We start from the raw sequence: 24,830 nt of genomic DNA, 5'->3' as shown, positions 1-24,830 counted from the left end.
GACCTAGTGGTTAAGATGTTGGTTAAGAAGCCTATGTACCATATCAGAGGACCTGCAGCCAATTTCCAGCTCTGCTTCCTGATTCTTTCTTCCTAATATGTCCCCTGGGAGGCAATGGTGGTGGCTCAAGTAATTGGGTTCTTGCCATCCAGAGAGAATACCTAGATTAGTTCCTGACTCGAGTCTTAGCCCTACTTGCTGTTAAAGAGTGAATCAGTGAATGGAAAGTCTCTTGTTTTATCTTTCTGATTCCCAAATAAATCAATTTTTAAAACTTAAAAGATTTCTTGTTCTGTGATTCTCAAATACATAAACTTGTAAAAAATAAAAAAAAAACTTCTGACAGAGATTTATTGGCCTAACCCAAGGTAATATAGCTACTTACTTAATATGTAAATGATTCGGATTCCAGAAAGAAATAGCATGCATATTTATGAAAATACATTTATATAACTGTAACATGTTTTTCAAATTTGATTTTTTGGGTTTATTGAACGCATACAGTAGCAAACCCATCTCTCTCATGTGTGACTAGGTGTCTGACCAGCTCTTGCTCCATGTTATTTACTCACTTCTGGAGTTTTATTAATGCGTCTCTCAAAGGACTGATAATATTTCTTACCTCATAGTTCTTTTGGGAGGGCTTTATATATAAATATATGCACAGAGACATGTACTGAAAATATGTCTGATAAATGTTTTAATTATTTTGTTATAACTGTTAACATATAGAACGAGATCCATGCACTCTCCACATTAAAGGAGAACTCTTTTTATCATACTCAACTTGTTTCTAGTGTATAGTACTGTTTTTTCACATGCATTAGATATCATATTTAATTGATGCCAATGTGGATTCTCTTTACTCTCAATTTAGCATTCTTCCCTGCACATACACACTCATGTGCACATAAATTTATACATTCACACTTACATAAACACACAAATATTCTCTCATAAATATATTTACAAAGTCGTATACACACACACACACAAAGCATTGACTTATTTTTCCAAACAAACCCCGTCATAAAATTACAGATGAAAAATAATTTAGAATTCAGAGTTGAATTATGAGGCTTTAGATCAGTTATAAGTTTGTTTTTACATTATTCTTCTTGTGTATCTTATGGACTATGCACGCATATATGAGCATTTGTAAGCATCTCATATAAAGATATTTATTAATTTCTGAAGAATATTGATAGTTATATTCTTGAATGGCCATCTGATCAAATTTCAGAATCATTCATTCTTGTCAGCAGTTTTCAACCTGTACCAACACATTTTTATGTATATGTGTATCTCAGATATCTTCCTATATGTAAGATAGGACACATTCAATATGTACCAAAGATTAGAATTGGGTGGCTTTGGCCGGCGCCGCGGCTCACTAGGCTAATCCTCCGCCTTGTGGCGCCGGCACACGGGGTTCTAGTCCCGGTCGGGGCGCCGGATTCTGTCCCGGTTGCCCCTCTTCCAGGCCAGCTCTCTGCTGTGGCCAGGGAGTGTAGTGGAGGATGGCCCAGGTGCTTGGGCTCTGCACCCCATGGGAGACCAGGAAAAGCACCTGGCTCCTGGCTCCTACCATCAGATCAGCGCGGCTGCCATTGGAGGGTGAACCAATGGCAAAGGAAGACCTTTCTCTCTGTCTCTATCTCTCACTGTCCACTCTATCTGTCAAAAAAAAAAAAAAAAAAAAAAAAAGAATTGATTGAATCTAGATTGTGGGATATAAAATTCTGATTTAATGAACTCTTTTTCTTCAAGTCTGTCTCTGTTCTAAGAAACTCATTGGTCTGTCCTGACAGCTTGATAACCAGGATCTTTGCTTCTTTACAAATACTTCTCTGCGTGCCATGGACTGTGCTAAATATTTTACCTATATCTTGAAAGCTTTCATAAATACTCTAAGACACACATTATTATTCTGATTTTAATATGAGGTACCGAAGCTAAGAGAAAATAAGGGGCCAGTTTTCCCAGCTAATAAATGGCAACGCAGATTTGAACTGGGTTCTCTAGTTCTAAAGCCTATAATATACACACACCTTAAAGAAGTTAACAATGCTTCTTATAGGCTGTGTTTGAAGCTAATGTAGATATTTCCTTGAAGGAAGTGGTATAGCAAATGATTGGGTCTAGCCAAAGCCAGATGTAGTGGATTTTGCCTGCCTGTCTTAACCATTCTAAAGAATAACTAGAGTCACTTGCTATGATCAACGTTCCCCTACTAAAATGGAGGACTACAGATATAGCAATTTAGTACTGAATTTTATATATTGTTTTCCAGATTATCTCTTGTTATCAAGTTCTCATCCATTTATTTGCCTGGCTCTCCCCTATTTCTCGCTCATTTTTGTTCTGAGAGTGATGGTGATCCTACCTATTGCTTCTTTTCTTCTCCTACCTACCATAATCCCAAGAAAATAAGTCAGAATTCTTTTGTTCTCCCTTTGCTCCTCATATTCATCTTGATTACTCTTAGATAAAATGGAGATTTTACAGCACAACCTATAAAAGATGACATTTTTTCCTATGGGGAAAAGGTCCTGGTTATAGCGTACTTAAATAGATGGATGGGTTTTTCTTCATGACTTAATTTTGCGATCGAACTGGGGAAGCTTTCATTTTTATTAGCAGCTGTCTTTCCTCTTCCTGTTAGAACTTCAACTTTTAGCACCTAGCTCAAAAGAGAAAACACATGGTTTGAAGTTGTTATTTAGATTTCACAAATCCTTTCTTCTAAACAATTTTTCTTAGGTAAGGAAACAAATAACTCTGGTTAGGTTCTTTCAAACAAATCTGCTAATATTTGTAACCTATATAAACATGACATAGGAAAGGAATGGTCGCGTAGTTTTAGTTACAAATAAGAAGTGCTGATGGGAGGAGAGATGGAGTGAAGATGTGTGTACTTTTCTTCCCCCAAACGTTGAGAGTTGACTTTAAAGTAAAAAATTCTAAGTGTTTCCTAAAACAACATGTGAACCTCTTTATATCCCCAAGACATTAGTTGCCGATATGTAAACATTTCAGGAAGAAATTTTACACCGCCTCATCTGTGTTTCAGACACCATATAATGGTTGAATGACAGATGGTGCTGTGTCTTGGCAGTTCTTCACTGGGGATTAACATGACAGTTGATCAGTGGGCCTTTTCCACGGTGAACTCCATGGCAGCTAATTCAAGTCACTCACTATTAACAAGTCAAATGATTTTTGTGCTTTCCAGTGAAAACTTCCTCTTTTCACTGGGGATATTTTCTGTCATTTGGATGTTACATGTGTTCTCATTCATTTTGGTAGGCTTTGTTGCATAGATTTTCAGTGTGCATTTTAATGTGTAACTTGCAGACACATAAAGTATTCAGGTATTGTTTCTTTCTCTCCTTGCAGGTAGAAATAACACTTCAGGATATCAATGACAACCCTCCAGTATTTCCAACTGACATGCTGGACCTCACTGTGGAGGAGAACATAGGAGATGGTTCTAAGATTATGCAGCTGACAGCCATGGATGCTGACGAGGTAACTCAGAACCTAAGTTTTTGAAACCTAGGACTGTGGTGATTTAGCAAGCCTCCCATATAGGTTGACAACTTTTATTATAAATTTATTAAACACTGGATTGTGTAATCCTTTCCAAAGAATACTAATTCTTGAAATGCAACATAAGGATAATAGTTTTCCATTAGAAAAAAATTTGATGTTTTAAGCTTAGAACCTTGTATTCATTTTTATATACAAAAAAATTTCACACCTATTCCAAATGTAGCTATCATTAAAAAAATTCATGACATTTCATTGTTGATCGATATGTGATATCATTAGCTGTATTACTATAGTTTTTAAAAAAATCATTGAAAATGTATAGTTGGACACATCAATTCATAAAATTGTATTAACTATTATATGAAAATAGTAAAAACAAAAAATTGCAAGTAACTGATGCAAGACAATCCACATCAAATAATTGTCATGTAATGGCGACTTTAGTGGCTGTATTCCCTGTAGGAACACAGCAAATGGAACTCATTTGCTTGAAGTGATTTATTCTAATCACTTTAAAACAATGAAGCAATAATCATGTTAATTATAATATATATTCTAATGGGATGGCTATTTACTCCATGGAATAATATAATTAGAGTGGAATTATTCAATACAAGTTCTAGTAAATCACAAATAAAATTATATTTGGAAATGTAGTCATTTTAATCATCATAGTGCTCTCTTAAAAACTGATTGTTTCAAACAGATGTCAACATTCAACCCTTTTAATGCTATTGTCTTGATAATATTCTACTGTTATTTCTCTTTTTTTCAAGAATATTACAAGTAAGTGTTAATACAAATAGTCCTGTCTGCATGCATATTTTTCTCTATTAGACTTTTTTTTTCAGTTTTAAAGGCATTTAATGGTTTACCAGTTGATACAATAAGATTTTTGAATGAGCAGAAACATGAATAAATTTCATTTTACACAATCTGAGCAACAAATCTTACTGTAAAGCACAAGATGAATCTCATATATATTCCTTTACTGATTTTTTAAGTTGTGTCAATATCTTCAATTAACTCTTACAATCTGGGGAACTGTTTTCTCCAATTACCACATCTGTAGCGTTCATTATGGAATCAATGCTGGTCTTCATGTCAGAGTCAGGATCAACTTCTCAAAGATTTGGTGTTTATTTCTAACTTCTTCAGAGTGAGCTTTTGGTATGCCTGTAGGGTAGGCAGGACGAGAATGCAGCTACTTACTTGTAGCACTCCTCCCACCCCACTGAGAAATAAACCAAGACCTTTGCCCACCGATTTTGTATGTCACTTCTCTACCAGAGATTCTTCTTCACATTAAGATTAAATAACACATTAGGCTTATACCAGAAAGAGTAACCATTGTAAGTGCCTCTTCCTTTCACAACTTAAACTTTAGTTGCTTAATAAGGATTTTCATGCCACCACTGTCAACAACCAAAAACTTTCTTTTTTTTTTTTTTTTTTTTTTTTTTTGAGGTAGTTTTCTTTTTTAACTGAGAGGAAAACTACTTGATGACTGGGTGTGTTGTTTCTCTGTGTTTGTGGGTATGTGTGCAGATAGACACTTGCATTGCCTAGAGTTCAGCTTCTAAGATGTTTATGGTTCTGATTAATTCGAGAACAGCTGGGAAGATCCTTATGTCTCTAGGTACTTACACCAGCACAGGTACCATGCATTTTGTCTTATTTCTAGTGAGCATTTTTTTTCTTATTTTAAAAAACTTTAACCATTCTGGTGTTGTCATGCAGGAATCCTACTTTTAAAAAATACTAAGTGTCGGCCGGCGCCGCAGCTCACTAGGCTAATCCTCCACCTTGCGGCGCCAGTACACCGGGTTCTAGTCCCAGTCGGGGCGCCAGGTTCTGTCCCCGTTGCCCCTCTTCCAGGCCAGCTCTCTGCTGTGGCCAGGGAGTGCAGTGGAGGATGGCCCAAGTGCTTGGGCCCTGCACCCCATGGGAGACCAGGAGAAGTACCTGGCTCCTGCCATCGGATCAGCGCGGTGCGCCGGCCGCGGTGGCCATTGGAGGGTGAACCAATGGCAAAGTAAGACCTTTCTCTCTGTCTCTCTCTCTCATTGTCCACTCTGCCTGTCAAAAAAAAAATAAATAAATAAAAATAATAAAAAAATAAAAAATACTAAGTGTCAAGTGGATAAAATAAGCAAAAATACATTTGTTCAGGATGAGAGAAGGTAGCAGCTAAGGAACAGAAAATTCTATGACTTAATGTAGAAATAGATGAGGGAAATGGATGGGGGTGGGAACAAGTCACAGGGACAAAGGGATGTTGAAGATATGCACCAGGCATGATTGTCTGAGGTCAGAAGGATCACACAGGCTTTGTCACTGTATATGTGTGTATATGTGTGTATATGGGTGTGTGCAGAAAGGCAGAAGAGAATGGAAGGAAGTTGGTACACTTACAGTTTTAAAGGAAAGAAAATCATTTTATGAAAGTAGTTGGCAACTGTTATTTTTTAAAGATGAATCTTATTTAGTTGCTTTAATTTCCGAATAAATTTTATCTTAAAATCTTGAGTAGTGTTTTAATAACTGCTGACTGTTTCATCTCTTGGCCCTATGCCAAGCAGAATGAGTACCCAGTCTTCTCATGGCATTTGGAAATTTTGTCTGGTTCCTTTTTTTTTTTGTTGCTTACAATAAATTAATATCAATGTTTTTAGACAACCTTTATTCTATTTTCTACTGCATTCTTAGCTCCTTAGTTGAAAACTTAGCTTGTGGCTAGCATTAAATTCCCATGCAACTAAGCACTGAGATTTTTTCATCATCTGGAAGTAGTGTGCCAGTTTTTTTATTATTTGCACACTGTTTCTTAATTAATTAGCTTGTAACACTTAATGTGCTGCAGAAACTCTTGTAGAATGCTGGAGGATAAAACCTAGGTAAAAGAATTACAGCTTTAGAAAGCAACATGTATATGTTGAACTTAATTTAAATATCATTTAAAACATGTGTTAGATCAAGATATACATCTTATAGAAGCAAATGTCTGTGTCTGTGTCAGTGTCGTGTTCCCTTTTATAAGCAGAATTATTATGCCAGTAATAGCCCAGGATACTCAAACTCTGTTTCATGGAACCATATTTGTTTTTGAAAATACTACTTAAGGTAATAAAATGCATTTGCAATTTATAGCTATTTACTTTTAGAATTCCTTCCATGTGCTTGTGTCTCTGTGGTTCCTCAGGAGAGTAGAACGTTTTAAACAGCATTATTTCCACTGCACTGTAGCTGAAACTTGATATTTGTTTCTCGTGTTGCTGATGTGGCATAGTTTGGATATTAAATAAATAAATAGACTTTTCAAAAGACCTAATTAAATCATTACTCTTGGCAAGACATTTTCAGGCATTTGCTGGTACTATAAATTCACCACATCAGCTGATTTTGAAAGCGAAAAAAATAGTTTTATCAACAGAATCCAATGTCTTTGCTTCTATACGGAAGAATTCTCACAACCTTAGGAATATTAATACTATTAAATAATTTTGTACACATAGTATTTCTGAACAAAAGCCATTGTGTAATAACTTTAAATATGTTTTTGTTTCTATATTTTTCTTAAATTTGAAATACTTACCATTTTAATAGATGATTGTTAATTGTCTTTATACCTGACTTACTTTCCTAGAATAATGGAATTCCTAGTAAAACACAACAAATAACACAGAATGTGGTTAGATTAGTGGTCAAAAATTCTTCTTGAATGTTTTTCCTAAACCATAAAATCACAATAAATATGCAAGATACTTTGTGTACACCTGAATATACAAGAAAAATTTGGGTAGTATGTTAAACTCCGCTCTTCCATTATTGAATTAAAATATGTTTTGAGGCATATTTTATTCCCTTTAGTAAATTCATGACTGGCTTGAGGAACACAGAAAAAAAGTAGCAAATGCCACTAAGCATGAGTTGAGAGTAGGAATATTTTCCTTTAGATTATTAGACATCATTCCCTTGTGAATTTGACCATGAAGGGAAAAAAATGTATGTAATCTATGATGGGAAAGCTTTATGGAAACTACAAACAGTGTAATCTCTCATATGTCAGTCATATCCCAAATCTACTTTATGTTCTTCTTAATAGACTCATTCAATGTTCCCTGTCTGAATGTATTCATAAGTACATTTCTTTTTTTTTTAAGATTTATTTATTTATTTGAAAGCATTACACAGAGAGAGGAGAGGCAGAGAGAGAGAGAGAGAGAGAGAGAGATATTGAGAGAGAGAGTGAGAGAGACAAAGAGAGAAAGGTCTTCCATCCACTGGTTCACTCCCCAGTTGACCACAACGACCGGAGCTGTGCCGACCTGAAGCCAGGAGCCAGGAGCTTCTTCAGAGTCTCCCACGTGGCTGCAGGCACCCAAGGACTGGGCTATCTTCTACTGCTTTCCCAGACCATAGCAGAGAGCTGGATCAGAAGTGGAGCAGCCGAGTCTCGAACCGGCGCCCATATGGGATGCTGGCGCTTCAGGCCAAGGCATTAACCCACTATGCCACAACGCCGGCCCACATAGGTACATTTCTAGAGATTGATAATGTTATAAGGGAAATTCATTTTATGTAAATCAAAAGGGTGGTTTTCAAGTCACCAAGTCCAATACTACTTGTACCTTAGTTTCAAGGTAAAAAATTCTATACCATAAGAAATCATAAACCATATGTTCTTTGGAGTTTAACCCCGTTTTGACTTAAATTATTTATTTGCAGAAATCTAAATAAATGTTTGTCTTTTAAGGAAATAATAAAAATAAGAATAAAGAAAACTAGCATTGTCTGATGCTGTTTCTCATGGATCATGCTAGGTTTCTTACAGGGATTATCTCATTTAATCTTCACCACAGCCCTATTTGGTGGGTTATATTGTCATCACGGCTGTACAGATTAGGAAACACGCTCAGAAACATTAAGTATGTTACTGAATGCTACACAATTAAAAAGTATTGGAGCAGAGATTTGACCCCCAAAATATATCCCTAGAGCATCATATCTCAACCAGAATATGCATATTCAACCCAATATGTTAATTATAGTATTCCTAACTAAGATATCTACTCAAACTGCCTCGTAATTTTAACATGGGTAATATTTAAGTTATATTTCAATAATACATAGCTTAATTGTTGCTAAGATAATGAAATGGGTATCCTTCCTCACTGGAGTCACATGAGTTCTGTTTAATTCTCTACCATCTTTTTATTTTTGGACTCTGCTTAAAATTTACTCTTCCTTGGGCCAGCGCCATGGCTCACTTGGTTAATCCTCCACCTGCAGTGCTAGCATCCCATATAGGCGCCAGGTTCTAGTCCCGGTTGCTCCTCTTCCAGCCAGCTCTCTGCTGTGTCCTGGGAAGGCAGTGGAGGGTGGCCCAGGTGCTTGGCCCCCTGCACCCACATGGGAGACCAGGATAAGCACCTGGCTCCTGGCTTTGGATTGGCACAGCGCCAGCTGTAGCAGCCATTTGGGGAGTGAACCAATGGAAGGAAGACCTTTCTCTCTCTCTCTCTCTCTCTCTTTCTCTCACTGTCTATAACTCTACCTGTTAAATAAAAGAAAAAAAAATTACTCTTGCTTGAAACATCCCCTCTGTCTTCTGTGGTAGGCTGACCTTTGTTTCTCCTCATACGTTCCACTTCCTTCCTCCTCTGCTCATAATCTCCTTTTTCTGGCCTCTCCCCTACTCTAGTGCATCCAGTATCCATGACCTTAAAAGTTTGCTTCCAAGGCCAATGCTGTATCATAATGAGTTTAACCTCCACCCGCAGTACTGGCATCCCAAATGGGCGCCGGTTCAAGGCCCGGCTGCTCCACTTCTGATCCAGCTCTCTGCTATGGCCTAGGAAAGCAGTAGAAGATGGCCTAAGTCCTTGGGCCCCTGCAGCCACGTGGGAGACTCTGAAGAAGCTCCTGGCTCCTGGCTTCAGGTCGGCACAGCTCCGGTCGTTGTGGTCAACTGGGGAATGAACCAGTGGATGGAAGACCTTTCTCTCTTTGTCTCTCTGCCTCTCCTTCTCTCTGTCTAACTCTGACTTTCAAATAAATAAATAAATCTTTAAAAAATAAAATAACAAATAATAGTTTGTTTCCAATAAGACTGGGTTTCTTTAACATTGATGTCAGACTGTGTGCTATATTTGAGATTCTACAAAAGATACCCATAACATAACATTTTAGCTGATTTCCTTCTTTCGTTCTTGATCAAATCTCTCCACTCTGCACTGTTCATCAATGAGTAAGACAAACACATCATCTCCTTTCTTCTGAATTTGCTTTTCTCAAACATTTGTCTACTAAAAAAAATCCTGATCTCCAAAATTCAGTTCAGGTTCACCCTTTTTATTATATTTTCTCCTAACAAAGCAACTCAAAAATGATCACTCTGTCTTCTTGGTTCTTACTGTGCTTATTGCTAGCTTCCTGCACTTCCTGTCATTTAAATAGATTTTCATGGTATAGCAGAAAGAGTACAAATTCAGAGTTTGGAAGACCTAGGTTTTCTCTTTTTTTAAACTTTTATTTAGTAAATATAATTTTCCAAAGTACAGTTTATGGATTACAATGGCTCCCCCCCCATAACTTCCCTCCCACCCGCACCCCTCCCATCTCCCGCTCTCTCTCCCATTCCATTCACATCAAGATTCATTTTCAATTATCTTTATATACAGAAGATCGATTTAGTGTATAGTAAGTAAAGATTTCATCAGTTTGCACCCATACAGAACATAAAGTGTAAAATAATGTTTGAGTACTAGTTATAACATTATTTCACATTGGACAACACATTAAGGACAGAGATCCCACACGAAGAGTAAGTACACAGTGACTCCTGTTGTTGACTTAACAGTTTGACACTCTTGTTTATGGTGTCAGAAATCTCCCTAGGCTATTGTCATGAGTTGCCAAGGCTATGGAAGCCTCTTGAGTTCGCTGACTTCGATCTTATTCTGACAAGGTCATAATCAAAGTGGAAGTTCTCTCCTCCCTTCAGAGAAAGGTACCTCCTTCTTTGATGGCCCATTCTTTCTACTGGGATCTCACTCATAGAGATCTTTCATTTAGATCCTTTTTTTTTTTTTTTTTTTTTTTTTGGCCAGAGTAAAATCTAGGTTTTCAATCCACACTGATATACAACAATGTGCATGTGTGAATGAATTTAGATCCTCAATCCTGTGTCTTCATTTCTGAAATCACACCTCCCCAAGCTGTGAACTAAAGTGAGATATGGCTTACGTACTGCTGTTCAAAGTGCCCTGCACAGAGCAAGCCTATGATAAATTGTCTGATTATTGTGGTTAATAGTAGAAGGACTGTTGTTATTTTGCAAGTGTCAGCTTTACTTCTTTCCAAATGTATATTTTGTGAGTTTTGTTTTTGTTTAAAGATTTTATTTTTTATTTATTTGAGACGTAGAGTTAGAGAGAGAGAGAAACAGAGAGAGAGGTCTTTTCCTATGCTGGTTCACTTCCCAGATGGCTGCAATGGCTGGAGCTGAGCCAATCAGAAGCCAGGAGCCAGGAGCTTCCTCCGGGTCTCCCATGAGGGTGCAGGGGCCCAAGGACTCGGGCCATCTTCTGCCTTCCCAGGCCAAAGCAGAGAGCTGGATTGGAAGTGGAGCAGCCAGGACTTGAATCAGTGCCCATATGGGATGCTGGCACTGCAGGCAGTAGCTTTACCCACTATGCCACGACACAGGCCTCAAGGTTGTTTTTGTTTTTTTTTTTTTTTTTAATTTAATATTGAAGGCTGAGATTCACTGTTCGAATCAGTGGGGTGAATAGCGAAAGACTATGTAATCTGTTAGACTTGCCTGCTACTTTTTAATTTGTATTTTATTGTTATATAATCTACACACTTTCTAGATTTCTAAGTGCACAACCACCATATTGTTAACTATAGATGTAATGTCATACATTAAACCTCTAGAGCTTAGTTATCATGTGTAACTGAAGATCTCTACATATTGTTTCACAACTCTACATTTCCCATGACCCTCAGTCCTGGGAAAACCATTCTGTTTCTCTGACTGTTTTAGATGCCTCATCTAAGTGGAATCATGCAGTGCTTGTCCCTCTGTCCCTGATTTATCTTATTTAACCTGATGTCTTTAGGGTTCATCCATGTTGTATGTGGCAGGATTTCCTTGTTTTAAAAGCTGAATTACCATTTTCTTGTATATGTACGCCACATTTTCTTTATGTATTCTCTATCACTGGACATTTAGGTTGTTTCCAACTGTTTTCCATATATATATGTATGGAATATATAATATATATATAATTATGTATAAATAATATATAAAATATATATTATGCATAATATATATATTATATAACATTTTTATTCATTTATAAATTCATGTATAAATAATATATAAAATATATATTATGTATAATATATATATATTATATAACATTTTTATTCATTTATTTGAGAGAGACAGAAGAAGAGAGGGAGGGAGAGAGAAAGAGAGAGCAAGTCCATCTACTGATTCACTCACCAAATGCCCAAAACGGCCAGTTGGCCAAGGATGGGAACTGGGAACTCAATCAGGTCTTCTGTGTGAGTGGCAGGGGCCCCAGTAGATGAGCTATAACCACTGCCTCCCAGCTTCTGCAGTAGTAGGAAGCTGGAGTCAGAAGTAGGAGCTTGCTGTGGAACCAAGGGTCTCTGACAGAGTACACAAGCATTCTAATCAGAAACTTATTGCTAGGACAAATGTTTGCCCCAAAAGCTTGATCATAGTGAATAGAGTGCTGATATCTCTTTGAGGTCCTAATTTCAGTTCTTTTTTATAGATTTCTAGGAGTGAGATCACTGGATCATATGGTAGTTGTACTTGTAATTTTTTGAGGACTTTTCATACTATTTCCCATACTGATTTCACCAATTTGCATTTCCACCAACAAGGTTTTCCATTTCTGCACATCTTTACCAACATTTATTATCTTTTGTTTATTTTCTATAGTAGCCATCCTATCAAGTATATAGTAGTATCTCATTATGGTTTTGATTTGTATCTCTAGATTAGTGATATTGAACATCTTATTTTTATATACCTTAATGGCTATGTTTATGTTGTCTTTGGAGAAATGTCTATCTGAGCCCTTTGTTATTGTGTTTATTTAGATTATTAGATTTTTTTCTGTTGAATCATACATTTTCCTGGTATTAACACATATATACATATATCTGTTATATGTCCATATATATGTGTAAAATTTGGAAATATTCTCAACGCTTGCATAGATTGTCTTCATTTTGTTGATTGGTTTAATATGGTCTTGCTTGTCTATTTTTGCTTTCACTGGCTGTGCTTTTGTTGTTGAATCCTTGAAATCATTTCAGAGACAAGTGACATTTCTTTTGTTGTCATTTCCATGGAGGCATTGACAAGTCAAATATCATAAACAAAGGAAGACTTAAGCCCATGTTTTCTTCTAGGAGTTTCATGGTTTCTGATAATCATGTTTAGGAGTTTTACCAATTTTGAGATTATTTTTGTATACAGTGTAAGACAAGCTTCCAGTGTAATTCTTTTGTATATGATTCCAGTTTTCCCAACACCATTTGTGCAGACCGCCTTTTCTCCATTGCATATTCTTGCCGCCCTTATTGACCAACAGTTGACCATTAATGCAGTTCTATTCCTGGGCTTGGCATTCTCTTCCTTGATCATATAGTCAGTCTTTATGCCAGTTCTGTACTTCTACATTTGTAGTATGTTTTGAAAACAGGAAGTGTTATACTTCTAGCTTTATTCTTCTTTCTCAGTATTATTTTGGATACTTGAGGTTCTTTGTGGTTTCATGTGAATGTTAGAATTTGTTTTTCTATCTCTGTAAGAAATGTCATTAGAATTGTGATATGGAATTGTGTTGGATTTGTAGTTTGCAATTAGGTAATATGAATATTTTAACAATGTTGAGTCTTTCAATTCATGAACATGGATATTTTTCCAATTTGTGTCTTCTTTCATCTGTTATCAGTATTTTATAAATTTTAGTGTACATATCATTCACTTCTTTCATTTACTGTATCTTCTGTTAGCTTTTGAACTTTCACAAATTCATGTAGTAAAGATATACGAGGACCAGTGCTCTTATTGGACTACTTGCAGCAGTTCACAAGCCTGTTTTCTTCTCCTAGGGTGCAAATGCTCTTGTCACCTACACTATCATTAGTGGCGCCGATGATAGTTTCCGCATTGACCCTGAATCTGGAGATCTGATAGCAACCAAGCGGTTGGACAGGGAACGTCGTTCCAAATATTCCTTGCTAGTTCGTGCTGATGATGGTCTTCAGTCCTCAGACATGAGAATTAATATCACCGTCAGTGACGTGAATGACCACACACCCAAGTTCTCCAGACCTGTGTACTCCTTTGACATCCCAGAAGATACAACACCTGGTAGGTAACATACCTCAATGTAGCAATGATCACATTTGACTAACAACTCTGTGTTGACTATTCCTAATTAGTGACCAGTGTTTACCATTTACTACTAATTATGAAAAAATATATGCTAGATTTTAAATCTTTTTAACGAATCATATTTGGTAAAATTCCCATGCAAATTGCTTGATATTTTAGAGCAAATGTGGTTATCCATTGATTGATTACTAATTACAGATATTTATATTTCTGATAGTGTTTGTGATATGAATTGTTTTTCTGGAAATCATTATTTTGGTACTCTGTCCATTTTGAAAATGTCTATTGTGATTATGTCATTGTGCAAACGTGTAGAAATAGCAAAGAAAAGTACATTAAAAACAATGCATACTATTCCTAACACTTACCAGCTGTGTGTTCAGGGCAAGTTAACTCATTTCTCTTAGTTTCAATTCTATCTACTGTAAAGTAGAGGAAATAATTTTTGTTCAAAATGGGGTAAAGGTTAATTAATAAAATATGTGTGAATTTGCTAACACGGAGCTTGGGGATTAGCACTTGCTCAATAAATGTTATTGGGATCTGAATCTTGTGTAGTAATATTACTCCCTTAAAATATGTTGTGATGTTGAGTTTAAGTCTCAATAACTATGTTTTGGTGTATGTGTCTCTGTGTGTGTGTCCTTCAATCCCATTATTAGAATTTATTACCTATGATAAAAATTTTATTTTGAATTACATTTGTAGTGTTTTGCATAATATCCCTAAGTTTGGGAAAGTCTATTTTGCAAAGGAATTAAACATTTATCGAGCACTGCTTCTCCCTGTGGTTTTTCCTTCACTACCCAAGATGAGTTGCCCACGTCCTTCATGAAATTCCCATCAGTTCACATGCATTTCTTAACTAAATTATTGCAATGAGATCACAGACTCTGGATTGTTAAAACCAGTGCATTAATCTATCTTTTTGGATATATATCTATTGGATATATATCTATTGGAATCTAGTTCCTGACACAAGCAATGGGCTCCAAAATATGTCCACTAAGTTCATCAACAAGTTTTTATATTAGTAGTACTTGGTGGAGTAGTAATGTCAAAAGTAGGATTAATTCTCCAGGGCATTTACACTCTGAGCCACTGGGTGTCTGATTTACTATATGTTTTATTGCTGTACAGAAAAGTTAGTATCAGTGCTAACATAGAATTGTAGAATTCTGTATACTGTATTTTCATAGTGGTTTTCTAGTTAGGGCAGGAGTTTGGCCTAGACATTAAGCAACACTTTGGGATGCCTGCATAGCATGTTGGGATGCCTAGGTTTCAATCCCAATTTGGCATCCAATTTCAACTTCATTCTAATGTCAACCTGGGGAGCCTAGCAACTGCCCTGTGGCCCTAACCAACCCTGGCTGCTGTAGATATTTGGGAGTAGTAAGCCATCAAATGGGAACTATGTCTATCTGCCTGTCTCTCTGTTTCTAATAAAAATTTAAAAATTACTGTACAGATAATTTTTTTAGTATCTTTGTAAATATTGTCTTAGTGATACCCTTGTTCCATTAACTTTAGACTATTAATCTGTTCTTTTGATAGGTTCTTTGGTAGCAGCCATTTTAGCCACGGATGATGACTCTGGTGTGAATGGAGAAATTACTTATATTGTGAATGAAGATGATGAAGATGGCATATTTTTCCTGAACCCAGTTACTGGAGTCTTTAATTTGACTCGTGTATTAGATTATGAAGCACAACAATATTATATCCTCACTGTTCGAGCTGAAGATGGTGGGGGACAATTTACTACTATCAGAGTTTATTTCAATATACTAGATGTAAATGATAATCCACCAATTTTCAGCTTGAATTCATACAGCACCTCTTTAATGGAGAACCTACCAATAGGGTCTGCTGTGCTTGTGTTCAACGTTACTGACGCAGATGATGGTAAGCACATTATTAATGCACTTTTAAAATCTTTATTAAAATGTCATTAACTTTCTATCTCTATACTATGTATTTATGTTACATCTATTTACTGTGCTATCACAAAAGTGACATTTTTATATGTCGTGGGATGAAATTATAACTTAACTATAAAAGGCTGAAAGCATTATCTTGTGAGTTACGTTCTTATTTATTGCAGTTACATGACATGCATTTTATCATCTTGGCAGTTTTGGCACCCCCTTTTCCCCTCAATGAGTGGCAGTCTTATAGATTAGTACTATAGAAAATATAAGACAATTTTTGTTAGGATTTTGTTAGGTGAATGGAAATATTTATTTTGCACATATTATTTTAATGTCAAAAGGATGAAACTGGGAAGTAAAATGAAGCCTAAACTTTGAAGAAAATTATAAGATTTATACCTATGTTTTGTATTTCTGACAATTTCTAATAATACTGAAACAAGCTTTCATGCTGACTTGAACACTCAATTTTTTTTCATTTTAGCTATGTGTTTAGGCTGAAATTTTGCATTAAATGTATCATCTTCATAGATCTGATATGTATTTATTTCAAAAGATTTGGCCGATTATCTTTTCAAAGAAGATTCCCCATCTTTTCTTGCAAGACCTATCTCTTAATATAGTATTAGAAGTATCCTTGTACAGGTTATCAGACTTTAAATGAATTGTTTCCAAAGTTAGTAAATTGTTTTACCTTCTACTGGATGCAACTAATTGCCCTTTTAGTGGACAAGAAAAGGGAAAGGAAGCAGTTTGTTGAAGAAGAAATAGGTCTCTAGCGTGAAGACATGACAATGACATAGACTAGCAAACCTTAATTTATAATGTCCTCATTTCTTAGTGACTTTGATGATTTATGCAATCTCAGAATAGTATTCTCTATTAACAATCTGGTCCATACATAGGCGTCTTTTGGAGATGTCTGTAACTTCACCTATATATTAAAAGGGAAAAGCAAACAGTAAAAATTGAAGCGACTTTTCATAGAGTTTATTGTGTTTATTTTAAATTTCCCTAATCTGATGCAAAGCACATTGGACACATGACTATAACTAAAACAAATGTGGCTGTAATACTAGTGGTACTACAATTATCTCTACTATTACTACTTCTCTTAATCATAATCATACTAATAGTAATTGACTTCTAATATCAATCCTGGCAAATCGGTGGATTGGCCCAATTAAATATCTGTTCACACTTGAGGTTAATCCCTTTGGAGGTTCTTGGTTTCCACTACTGTTAGTTAATTTATCTATCTCTTGGTTATGAATATTTTCATTGCCATTTATATCTTCTTAAAATATTCTCTCTGTGACCATGCTCAACTTTTCATTAGTGAAGTATTTCCCACCATATTTCTTTATGATTTATTTATTATACATTAGAGAGAGCTTTTTGTTTCATAGAAGTGTGTGCCTCTTTGGAATAATGTACCTCCGTAGCTTAAAATCTAGGGACCAGAAGATAGCAAAAGGGAAACATTCCTTGTCAAAATATGTAATAGTCCATGAACAAGTCAACACCAATATGCACTAACCATTGACTGCAAATCACATATAGTGTATTTGCCCCTTAATTGTGTTGAGTAGAAGCTTCTAGCTACCTTTGCCCATTGTTTTAGTTTTGAATACTTTTATCAGTGTGATTTCCTGCACCTTGACCTAAGATACAGGGCACAGTTCCTATTCTTTCTGTGTTTTAAGAATAATGATAAGACTGCCCAAGGGTAACCTTGTTTGTAAATGTTGCTAGCTCAGTAACACAAAAATAGTTCTCACTATATTTTACAGGCAATGTTATTTTGACATTTTTAATTAAACTCTAATTGAAAAGTTCCTGATGATGTCATATTGTCATCTTCTTTGGTGAAATATTATATGAAAATAAGTAATAATTTCTGTTATGTATATATATAGTATTTCAAAGCTTACCCTTTAAAATTTTAGGTTACCTGATCATTTCATAACAATCAAACTAATCCTTTACTGTTTTCGCAAGACAGTTAAAATGTATTAATCTCAGAGTTTTCGCAAACACACTTAAAATATTATGGTGAGGAAAAATAACTTGAGTATCATGAGAACATTCTGACTTTAATTATTATTTTATTGTTCTGAAAATCATATATACTTTAAAATATCAGAGAATCACACAAGAGTGTTTTGATAATGAAATAATTATAATTTTTGCTGAATAAATGTGCCATATACATGTAGTACATGATGCAGATGATTTGAATTGTGAATGGGTTCACATTACAGTAATTTGCTGGCCTTGTTCAAACTGCTGCATAAAGAGGAATGCAGTCTGAACACTGCCCTGTGTGGCAGCAGTGTGTTCCTTGGACAAGTGCTAGTTCTCTATAGAAACAGTGATACATTATTGAAGGGTTGTGAATAAATGCACACACATTGTAACAAAGAGCTGCATACCTGGAGTTTTAAATATATTTTATTATTAATATTTATTTATATTTTATGTGCTGTTCTTCCTGGAACTAAGCATTTCACAAGACTGAAATCCAGATATATATGTGACACAACCATACACACACAATAAAACTGCCAGGAAGAATCATGTAACTGAATGACTTTCAGAACATTGAACACAGATGGCTCAAAATGTGGGCTGTTTACCATCTGGTGGGCTATAAAACCAACTGAAGTCAAGTTCCAATACTTATGACTAAAATTTACAATTCAAAAATAATATATTTAGTGTTTCTTGATTCAGATATTTGCTGCTAAGAGTAAAGAAAGAAAAACGGTCCAAGCTTTGTATTTTTCAAGGCATTACAAACTGGGATCATGTTATGGCACAGTGGATTAATCCACTGCCTGTGATGTTGGCATCCCATTTGGGAACTAGTTGGAGTCCTAGCTGCCCCAGTTCCAACCAGCTCCCTGCTACTGCATTTGTGAATGCAGCGGAGAATGGCCCAAGTCCTTGGGCCTCTACATCCACTGGGAGACCTGGAAGAAGCTCCTAGCTCCTGGCTTTGGTCTGGCCTGATCCCCATCATTGTGTCCATTTGAGGAGTGAACTAGGGGATGGAAGATCTCTCCCTCTCTCTCTCTCTCTCCCCCTCTCTCTGTCTCTCCTCTTTCTCTCTGTAACTTTGCCTTTCAAATAAATAAATGAATAAGTAAATCTTTTTAACAAACATGTATACACATACATTCATCAGACCTGTCATAAAAATAAATAGTTTCTTAAATAGATATATCCATAATATGGATATTACACTCCTTTGTATGTAAATGTTAGTGAAGCTTTTTATTCTCTGAAACTTGTGGAGTTTTAGGAAAAGGAGTTGAAGTAGACTATTGATCTTGTTATATCCAGTTCTTAAATTTCTGTTTCTCTCCTGTTGGAAAATTGACCCATGGTCCCTTTGGCTCTTTATTTTATTCATGTAATTCCTGATCATAAGACTGCTAAGTATTCTGAAATTTATAACCTCTGCTTTGTTCACTAGTGAATTGTTTTTTTAACCCTTTAAAGAATAAAAACTGCAATTCATAATGAAGGGAAAAACTCTACCCTGTCAATTATCATCTCAAACATTATTTACTCTAAAAATATTTGTCAATTAGCTAGTACCTAAATGTTATTTTCATAAGCAATTTTCCTCTGCATCTACATATAGGCAAATGACATTATTCAGGGAGAGAGAAACTCATGGGAAAAGAGTAATAATGGCATTTTACGAAAGAACAGGACCTACGTGGTAGAAAAGAAAATTCCTAATGGAATTCGTTAAAGTTTGTCTTAATAAGGAAGCTGGTGAGTTCAGGACAAGGCAAAAGCTAGCTAACACAAGTATTCATAGAATCTTGAAATCAGAATATTTTAAAAAAATGTGGATAAGGACATTATCAAATTGTTCTAGGATCCTCTTGGTAAAGAGTACACATCAATTCTGAAAAGTAGAATTCAGAAACTTGAATAGTTAAAATTAATTTCAGAATTGGAGGTCCTATTTTCAGGCAATTTATGTTGTCAGTAGACTCCTTAATTCTCTAGTTTAAAATCTTACTAAGAATGGAGTATTGCAATATGTTACTTATACCAATATCCTGTAATAGTCTCATAATTTTTAAGATAAAATACCAAATGCAGAATAAAATAGTAAATCTTTTTCATTCTGATTTTACTATGTCTCTTACTTACTTTATATTATTTACTAAAACAATAGGTTGATGTATTCTTCACATGATCTTTCTTATAAGTATCCCTGCAATCATTTTCTGAAATGAGGATTTAGATTTTTTAAATTAAGAAGTGACACATGTTCCTAGGAAAAATGGATATTACCTAAATATAGCCTGTAATAGTGTGAGTGTGAGCATTTATATTTGGAGACTTTATGTACAATTTTACTGCTGATGATTCCTCTAAAGAATACTTTTTAAAAACTTTAAATATGCATAATAAAATGTGAAAGAGAACTATTTTTCTCAAAGGCCATTATTTGGCCAGATGCTTAATAGGAATTAAAAAGCATATATTGGTTCTGACAAGAAATGTAAAAGTAGACTTAAAACATCCATGACTAATACCAAGCATCAGAAATTTTTATTACCCTTCTCTGAAAATTGAGGTTGGCCTCAATGAATTACTGAAGTTATAAATGTTTAGCCAATAGTGTAGAGTGTGACACTGCTAGTGTTGAACCCATGGGGATTATGTGATAGAAACAAGGAAATGTATAGAAAACTATCTTCTTTCTGGAATACTTTTCTCTTTACTTTTATAATTCAACATTTCAACACTGTAGTAAATAGCAAGCAGTATATATATCATCTGTTCACCAGATTGTAAACATCTTTTCAGGTAAAAAAATTAACAGGAAAAGAGTTCTGTGTATGTGTTATTTACTAAAATAAAGTTAACTTCAGCTAAAAAATTCATAAAGTGTGTTTGGGTGCTTGATATAACAAACATGCAAAATTACATGCCAGACTTTTTGATGCAGGTTAGTCTGCCATGAGCACACATTTAGGAAAGTTTAATTGTTCTCTTCAATTTCAGGCATCAACTCCCAGTTGGCTTATAGCATTGCTTCAGGGGATGGCCTTGGGCAGTTCACAGTTGATCAGAATGGTGTCCTGAAAGTTCTGAAAGCTTTGGATCGGGAAAGTCAGTCCTTCTACAACCTGGTTGTACAGGTGCATGACCTGCCACAGCACCCAGGCTCCAGATTCACAAGCACCGCACAAGTCTCCATTATTTTGTTGGATGTGAATGATAACCCACCAACATTTCTTTCCCCTAAATTGACATATATTCCAGAAAACACACCTATTGATACTGTAGTTTTCAAAGCTCAAGCAACTGACCCAGATAGTGGCCCAAACAGCTATATTGAGTACACCCTGCTGAACCCTTTGGGAAGCAAGTTCAGTATTGGAACCATTGATGGTGAAGTGAGGCTTACAGGAGAACTGGACAGAGAAGAAGTTTCAAATTATACTCTCATGGTGGTGGCTACAGACAAAGGTCAACCGTCCTTGTCTTCATCTACAGAAGTTGTAGTTATGGTACTGGACATCAATGATAACAACCCAGCTTTTTCCCAGGCTTTGTATAAAGTGGAGATCAATGAAAACACACTTACTGGAACAGATATCATACAAGTATTTGCAGCAGATGGAGATGAAGGTACAAATGGACAGATTCGCTATGGCATTGTTGACGGTAACGCCAATCAGGAATTTCGCATTGATTCTGTCACCGGTGCCATCACTGTGGCTAAGCCTTTGGATAGGGAGAAGACCCCTGTTTACCTTCTGACTGTTCAGGCGACAGATCGAGGCAGCACCCCTAGAACTGATACTTCCACTGTCAGCATCGCTTTATTGGATATCAATGATTTTGTTCCCATATTTGAGCTATCTCCATATTCTGTAAATGTCCCCGAGAATTTAGAGACACTACCCAGAACGATTCTTCAGGTCAGTATATTTAAATAAAACAAGTATTGTGTTCACAGTGAAAACCTCTCATCTTCTACCCTATTCCTGCTTGCCCCATCCTCTCCTCATGCTCACCCATTAATGCTCAGTTGCAGACCTTGGCAAGGAATGGGCGATGAACATTATACTGAAGTCTTATTGATTTCTTCAGAGATTATAACATCGCATCCCCATTCCTTTTTATGTGTATTTATATTGCATGCATGTATGTATTTGTGTGTTTTTTAACTTGATTTCATGATGAGAGTAATATGTGCCACAGTAAGGAAATAAGGGGATGTAAAAATTTAGTTTCCAAATATTATTCTTCCTTCACACCTCATAAACTCTACCCCGACATGAAATGGCTGTCAAAATTTTTGTGAAACTTTCCAAAAATGCTGTGCATTAGTTTTATGCATATTTTAATGGAAGTGTACTTGTGCATTATATATTTTACCATTTTTATTTGAAAACTTGAAGCTGTGTATTTGGAGTTTTTAATCTGACTCAATCTCTTTTTTAATAGATGTGTTTCATATGCCAGCATGCACTGTGTTCGTTTCACTCGCAAACATGGCATGTGCTGTTCTCTTCGCTAGGTGGTGGCAAGAGATGATGACCAAGGCTCTAACAGCAAGCTCTCATATGTTCTGTTTGGTGGAAATGAAGACAATGCTTTCACTCTGTCAGCCAGTGGAGAACTTGAAGTAACACAGAGTCTGGACCGGGAAGCAAAGGAGCACTTTGTCTTGGTGATTACAGCTACAGATTCAGGTAATCCATTGCAGATCTGTTCAGTTGCAGATGATTTTGTTATTATGTCAGTAGAAAATTATTTTTATCATTAAATTGAATATTTATTGAAATTTACCAATATTTGAAATGTTTATTATATATATGTATATATACACATGTAATTAAGAGCACACAAATAACTTGATGAAATTTGATAAGGTCTTGAGGATATCACAAGCAAAATTCTATTTCAGTAAAACCACCTTGCCTTGGAAACCACCCACCTCCTGATTGTCTCTGGGTGTGAGATTATCCTCCTCCACTGGAGCCCACACATATTTAAAGTACTTTAGCTTTAGAGAATCCAGGGATTCTTGAAACTCATTGTGAAGATTGGAGAGGTTGTCCACAGTTCTATTGAGTTAGTTCTCAAGATTCTATTGAGTTAGTTCTCAAGATTCTACAATACTGCAATTGCTGTAGTAGGCATTTGATGAGTGCCATAAAGCTCCACAGAGTATCAGTGAGACTGGAGATTTCCTCAGGTTAGCAGTGTAATGGCCTGCTACAGAACTAATGAAAATCAGTTTGCATTAGATTTTATTATTCAGAAATAGTAATTACGTACAATTTTTAGCAAGCAATAATAAAATACAATTTTAATTTTTAACAGTAGCAGTTTTATTTATACTATGTTGTTTTGCATATATGGACTCTTTTCATAAAAGCACTTTTAATTCAAAACTAAAACGGCTAAAAATCCATCAAAGAATCTTTGTGCCTTGAATAAAATAGGTATTGCTTCAATATTTGCTGAAAAAAATAAGTAAATTATATTGATTTTCCCAATGGATTAAAGAATTATGGAATATTATCATTAAGTAATATTCATTTGTGAAAATTGATATCACAATTCAATTCAATATTTAAGTATTTAAAAATTTAATACTGTTGGCATATTTAAGAAAATATTTCTTGAACTCTTTGTTAAAGTCAAGACAAGTTTGTTGGACTTTAGATTTCTGAAATTATGTTTATATACACCTATGTATTTATATATGTATATATTTGGAGAGAGACAGAGAGATATGTTTGTATGGTCATATATATGTGTATATGGCAACTGATAGAGAAGAACATTCTAGCCTTTCCACTGGGTTCTTTCTACATTTGATGAAATGTTTCAATTAATGTATACATTTTTTTATATCTGCTCAGTGTCAATCTCAGTTTCTTCCACAGCACAAAGGGCTTAACAATAGTTAAAAAGTACTTGTTATAAAGTTTAATTTATGTATGTTGAATAGCTAAATCCTGTTTTTAAAAAAAATACGGGCCACATTGAGTTTCATTTCATAGATTGCAACCTTAGGAACTTCTTTGGTATAGCAAATATTTCTTTTTAAACATCTAAAGATACATTACATAGTAACTACTTAGTCATTGCAAAAAAAAAAAAAGCTCCACATATTTTAAAAATGTAATTGAACCAAATTATGGTTAATGAGGATTATGTGGACCAGACAATAAACTTAACCATCACTTGCAATGTTTTGCCACCAAAATGACAACACCAAGGGACATTTTATTAGAAACAAACAAAAAAACAAAAACAAAAACAAAAACAAAAACAAACCCAAAGAATTAGAACTTGCCATGGGGGCTGGCGCTGTGGCACAGTGGGTTAAAGCCCTGGCCTGAAGTGCCGGCATCCCATATGGGCGCCGGTTCTAGTCCTGGCTGCTCCTCTTCTGATCCAGCTCTCTGCTATGGCCTGGGAAAGCAGTAGATGATGGCCCAAATCCTTGGGCTCCTGCACCCGCGTGGGAGATCCGGAGGAAGCTCCTGGCTCCTGGCTTCGGATCAGCGCAGCTCCGGCCATTGCGGCCATTTGGGGAGTGAACCAACGGATGGAAGATCTCTCTCTCTCTCTCTCTCTGTCTCTCCTCTCTCTGTGTAACTCAGACTTTGAAATAAATAAATTAAATCTTTAATAAATAAATAAATAAATAAATAATATCAAAAAATGAATATCAAAAACAAAAAAAAAATGACAGAGCTGAAAAACATTCTCTTCTGATATACTTAGAGGAATCAGCCTGTTAGGAACTTCCATGACACAGCTCACCAAAGCACTGTTTTAAATGTGCAGACCCCTGAAGACCCAGGACCTGGTTCTCGGGATACAAATTT

At 35.6% G+C, this 24,830-nt stretch overlaps 1 protein-coding gene across 1 annotated transcript in view; it reads left to right on the top strand.

Moving 5' to 3' along the window:
• Positions 1-24,830, top strand: part of FAT4 (FAT atypical cadherin 4) — a 172,165-nt gene that overhangs the window by 81,966 nt on the left and 65,369 nt on the right. The window contains exons 2-6 of the mRNA XM_051820332.2: positions 3,400-3,531; positions 13,720-13,981; positions 15,563-15,913; positions 20,977-21,899; positions 22,502-22,676. Coding sequence (XP_051676292.1) covers positions 3,400-3,531; positions 13,720-13,981; positions 15,563-15,913; positions 20,977-21,899; positions 22,502-22,676 — 1,843 coding nt within the window. The remainder of the gene's footprint in view (positions 1-3,399; positions 3,532-13,719; positions 13,982-15,562; positions 15,914-20,976; positions 21,900-22,501; positions 22,677-24,830) is intronic.

Source organism: Oryctolagus cuniculus, chromosome 8 (assembly GCF_964237555.1).
Source record: "Oryctolagus cuniculus chromosome 8, mOryCun1.1, whole genome shotgun sequence".
Lineage (NCBI taxonomy): Eukaryota > Metazoa > Chordata > Mammalia > Lagomorpha > Leporidae > Oryctolagus > Oryctolagus cuniculus.
The sequence above is the reverse complement of the archived record's forward strand: the minus strand, read 5'-3'. Positions and strand labels throughout refer to the sequence as shown.